Source organism: Fulmarus glacialis, unplaced genomic scaffold, assembly GCF_000690835.1.
Source record: "Fulmarus glacialis isolate BGI_N327 unplaced genomic scaffold, ASM69083v1 scaffold23447, whole genome shotgun sequence".
NCBI classification, from domain to species: Eukaryota; Metazoa; Chordata; class Aves; order Procellariiformes; family Procellariidae; genus Fulmarus; species Fulmarus glacialis.
In genome coordinates, this window is record NW_009224113.1 from 1 (window position 1) to 5,352 (window position 5,352).

The 5,352-nt window shown below is 53.3% G+C and overlaps 1 protein-coding gene across 1 annotated transcript; it reads right to left on the reverse strand.

Annotated features, from left to right (window-relative positions):
- Window positions 1-2,052: 2,052 nt before the first annotated feature.
- NEUROG2 (neurogenin 2) lies at window positions 2,053-3,034 on the reverse strand. Its single transcript, XM_009582057.1, is given in 2 exon segments — window positions 2,053-2,794; window positions 2,796-3,034. Coding segments are annotated over 2 exon segments (981 nt in total).
- Window positions 3,035-5,352: the final 2,318 nt, after the last annotated feature.

A 5,352-nucleotide genomic window follows, 5' to 3' on the forward strand; every position in this document is an offset into this window, starting at 1 on the left:
ATGTGTGCGTGTCTGAGGCAGCACATGTCTGACTATGTGCATGTTTGTCTACACATGCGTGCACGTATGTTCATGATGGGCACCCCATGAACGCCGGGGCCAGACGGGCAGAGCCCCGGGGCAGAGCCAGCAGCAGCCCCATGTTAGATGCACCCACCCTCGCCCCGCAGCCGAGCCCACCACCACCCACCCCCTCCCCATGCCTCTGGAGATGATCTTCCCAGGGAGTCCCATGGCCAGTGCTGGTCCCATGGCCCACACTGGCCACCAGCAGCAGCCCACGGAGCCCAGCCCCAAGATCAGGGATCCCAGCTGGACCCCAGCACGGGGGGGGTTCGGATCCTCTTGTTCCCCCCAGGCAGCCCCTCACCACCACCACCACGCTGAAGACCACGGAAAAGGAGACAACAGCCCTGGGGCAACGCTGCTTGAAACAAGACCACAACTTTATTTGAGCTAAAAACCCAATTCTGCTTTCTTTACAAAAGGATAAACATTTGCTCTCAGTACAAAAGGGAAGAAGCCCCAGGACCCAGGGGCTGGGCAGGGACCTCCGGAGCTCAAGTCATCTCCAAATTCCCAACTCTATACAAAACACCTCTGCAAAACAGGGAGGTTTGGCCAGCCGGGCTCACAAGGCCAGTAGGACATCAAAAATAGTTGCCTGGATTTTCTTGAAAACAAAAATAGTTGCATAGCCTTTAAAAGTTATTGCTTATATAGAAATACAAGGGACAAGTTGGGAGCTGCCGGGAACGCTCAGCCTCCAAAATCCAAGAAACGGCAATGTAAAATATGTAGTTCAACATTAAATATGTAACCCCTTGGTTAAATACGTGGTTTCATCACCAGAAAATAGACCGTGAGGGCAGGAAGAAAATAAATTAAATAAATAATGGCTAATAAATAATCCTGGAGCAACAGCACTGCAAAACCCACATGTCTCCACAAAGCTAACTCCAACTAAGCACTTGGAAGTCAACTGGAAAATGAGGAGGTTATTTAGCACATTCCACGTTTCATGTAAAATGGAAGGAAATAAATTAGACCCCCCACAAACAGTAAATAATAAATAAAACAGGAAATTAAGACACACTTCTTTTTGCAGGATGTCTTCAGGACACAGATCATGATAAATAACACTACAAACCGTAAGAAGACGTGGCCCTAGTCAGGAGCAAGGGTTCAGCTGAGAACTGGTCTTCCAGCCAGGATATTTGTGTTCTGAAGGATCAACGGTCCCTTAACGAGGTTTCAAGATCCGTGTGCTGATAATCTCATGGTGGTTATAGGTCACGGGCGAGGTCTGAGGCTCAGGAGAGGACGGGCAGCAGGGCTCAGTGCGGGAGGAGAGCAGTGGAGGGACCAGCATGGAGAAGCTCTGAGCCTGGCTGGACCATGAATGATATGGTGGCAGCAAAGATAAGGTTCTCCATTGGGTGGGAAGCTTCAAGGAGGAGCAACTGTGTTGGTCTTCTGCAAGCGGTCCAGATCATTCCCATCTCTGCCAGCCCACCTGGCCACAGCTGGACTGGGAAAACCATGACCCCATCAGAGTGTGTGGAAGGGAAACTGGTCATCCCAAAGGGCAGGAGGGGTTTGTCTCCACCTGATGCGAGACAGAGTTGTGCCCACGCCCCACCACCCCAAGGAGGGAGGAAAAGGAGCCGTAACGTCTTGGCAATGGATGATCCCAAGTGCTGGAGTGCGTTCAGACAGAAAGTCCTGCAGGGTGAAGCCACCTTCATGAGCATCTCTAGGGGAGAAGGAGCAGGAGGCAACAGCTCAGCTTTCAGTGATGGCTGCTCGGGATGGGTTCACGTGGCTCCTGGGGACAGCTCAGAAATCAGCAAGGTGGCACCAGTGCAGACCTGTTGGGAGAGGACAGGAGGGCTGGCTGAACCTTCCACAGCGATGTCCTGCAGAGATGCTCGGAAGTCTCTCACCCCGTAGCGGCAATATCCTCGCTCCAGTTGTGTCCGTTCTAGAAACAGCTCCACGACGCGGCTGAACTTCTTTCTGCGTCAAGAATTTGGGTCTAACTCTGCTTTGCTATTCATTGAAGATGGCGTTGAGCTGAGGCCCGGCCACGTGGTGTGGGTAGGACTCATAGCTCATGTCTATGGGGATCTCGTAGCGGGGCACTGTGTTTTGGAAGTGAGAGGCATGTCCATGTGCTCCAGCCAGGCTGACTGAGGGATAGTGGGCCATGAAGGTGTAGGATTTATCCAGGTCTGGAGACCCATCTTGCTTCAAGGAAAAGTTCCCGCTGATGCTCAGGGGCGGCGTCAGGGGACCCTCATAGGGGGGTGTGGTGCAGTCAGAGGGATGGTTTCCAAAGGAAGCATCCACCAAGCTCTTGAAGGTCGGAGGCTTTAAATGCAGCAGATGTGTTTCCATGGTCCCGTAGGGTGGACTTGGGAGCCCTGCGGACTGGTAGCTGAAGGAGTGGCTGGATATGGCCGATTCACACGCCGGGGACTTTTCTTCATGCTTCTCCAGGAACAAGGTCTGCGATCCCAGCTGCAGACAGCCAGCCACCAGGTTGCTGGTGGGCTGGGACAAGCCCTTGCAGAGCATCTCCACAAAGCTCTTCCCTTCCGGAGTCTGCCCCGTCTCGAGCACCTCAGATAGAGCCCAGATGTAGTTCCTTGCAAGCCTCAGTGTCTCAATCTTGGACAATTTCTGAGTCTTGGAGTAGCAGGGCATCACCCTCCTCAGGTTGTCAAGAGCATCATTCAGACCGTGCATCCGCGTGCGCTCCCGGGCGTTGGCCTTCACCCGCCGGGCCCTGAACCTTGGTCATTTTCTTCTTCTTTGGTCCTCTTCTCTTCGGCTTTTCGCCATCATCCTCTTCCTCCTCTTCTTCCTCGATGCTGTCGTGCTCTTCATTCAAGCCAGACATCAATCCAAAAGGACCTTGCCTGCTGTCCTCTTCCTTCAGCTCATCTTTGGAGCTCAACGTTTCATCCATCCAGGCTTGGGTGCTCACAAGCTCTGCCATCTCTTTGGGCTTGGTGTACGTCTTGGTCATCTCTGATCTCTGCAACAAAGGCACAAGGAGATGTTAAGGAATTCCAGCAGGAGAGTCGCTCAACATGCTGAGGGCATTAGGAACTGAGGACAAAATCACCTTCCAGAGGCATCAACTGCTTTCTGTCCACCAATGGTACCTACAGAATCTATTTATCCATCATCTATCTATTTATCTATCTGCAATAATTTCCGGTGAATTTTTTTGGGAGCCACTGAAGCCTCTTCCTGGGGCCCAGCAGCTCTTTTCCAGGGCTCAGGGCTTCCAACAATTCAGTTTTGGGTTTATTCCCACTCATGAGTCCCTCCCCTTGTGGCTTCAACCTTGGTTGTCACGTTGGGGGTAGCAAAAGAGAGCTTGAAAGTAAAGGTCCTCTGCTTTTGGAGATTTTCTGGCCTGAGCTCTTCTAACCTGAGCACATTTGCTTGTACCTTCGTTTCCCTCTGCCATAACGAACACAGTCACACCGCAGAAACCAGCCTGGGTTTCACGTTAATCAGCCCCCCAAATCCTGTCATCGTGCCTGACTCATTTAATAAAGCTTAACATCTAAGCAGCTTTGCTGCAAGTGTGCTGCCCAAGCCCTGGCTCCACTGGCCCTGTCCACCCCCATGTGGAAAATCCCACTTTTAATATGCGTGATGGGGCTTGCGCGCTGGATTAGGGTATTAATTGCTGCCCACAGCCATCGTATCCCCGGAGGACCATGTGGCCCCAATTAACTCTTCGGCAGAATAATAGGGGTCTGTCAGATGCCTGGAAATCTAGTGGGCAAAAGTTGTGAAGGACCATTTTTGGGACAAATGGATGGGTCTGGCTGAGCCAGGATGGAGCGGGTCCAAATACCTTCTGCCAGCGTCCTGGTGGGACCAGAGGGCTGCACCCACTTTGCATGGCGAGAGCCACCCAGAAACGGCTGCAGATCGCTCCAAAACCCCTCCAGGCTGCAGTCTGGGGCTTACTTTCACTCCACCCTTGGGGACCTAACCCAAACGCAGCATCCCTGCCTGCAGCTCCCATCCCTCGCTGGTCCCGTGCACCAGAATCCATCCCAGAAGAAAATCACCAGGTTTGGGGCTCTGTTCAAGAGGCGAGCCCAGCGTCTTCCTCCCTTCCCTGCACTTCGCGGCGCAGTTTTCCCATGGAAATGTTTCAGAAGGTTGTCTCTTTGGAAATCCAGTTTGAATTTTTAGGGATTTTGCTCTCTTTCTCCAGAATATTGATTTTTTTAATGGGGGGCGGGGGGCGGGGATAGACAAAGAGGGAATTGCCTGATGAAGTCACTTTGGTAGTTTCCCAGTTTCCCAAGTAAGGAGATGGTGGGAACCCACTGTGAAACGGGAAGCTTGTCCAGCCCATTATTTTGGATACCTTTCATTTTCAAATGTCTCCATCCCACATTGTCTGAAAGAACCACAAGAAACCCATTGCAGGAAAAAGCCTGCTGTAGCCGAAAAACTTAATTTTCAAGTAGGGATGGCTCAGCTCGTAGCAGAGGGAGATGCTCTCCCTTTGTGTCACCAGGCACCGAGCTCCCATCCCAAAACGAGTGGGTCCAATTCCTTCTCCTTTCCTGTAGAACCAGAAACTTGGTTTCAACCATCCACTGGTTTCCTTCCAACGGATTCGATCCCCCAGAGGAGGACAGTTGGTTCAGGACAAAGACTGACTGACTCCAGCCCTGCACGGCCCCTGGTACGAAGACCCTGACCCCAGACAGGGCCACCCAAAGCAGAAGAAGCACAGAGGGCTGGGGAGGAGGATGAAGGAAAGATGCTGGCATAAGAGCCAGGAACAAAACAGGCAGCTGGGGCCGGGAATTCATCACGGAGAGGGGCAGGAGGGACAAGAAACCCACAAGGAGACCATGAAAATTAGGATTTGCTTGAGACCTCTGCACCACGTCCTGCCTGAGAACGCAGCAGGATGTGGCCCAGCTGTACGTGGACCCGGTGGGCTCCGGCTGCAGGGCAGATTAAAAGCCCTACAGCTGCTCCATCAGCTCCAGTACGGCCAACAGGGTGGCTACAGGGGCACCGGTGCCGGCTGAGTCCTGAACCCAGGGCTACCCAGAGCTCCCAGTCCCACTCATGGTCCCAGTCCCAGTCCCACTCTCAGCCAAGTGGAGCAGGGGAGAGGGGACGCACTGACATTTGGGTGGGGGGGAATCTGCGCAAGGGCAGCCCTGCAGCATCCACAGAGACCTGGAAAAGGGGGAGGAAGGTGGGGGATGCCGGTTTCTTCCCTGCTGGGGTCCTGGCTGGGGAAGGGGCTGCGCTTGCAGAGCACCGGGCACCCCGACCGGGCTCCCCTCCCCG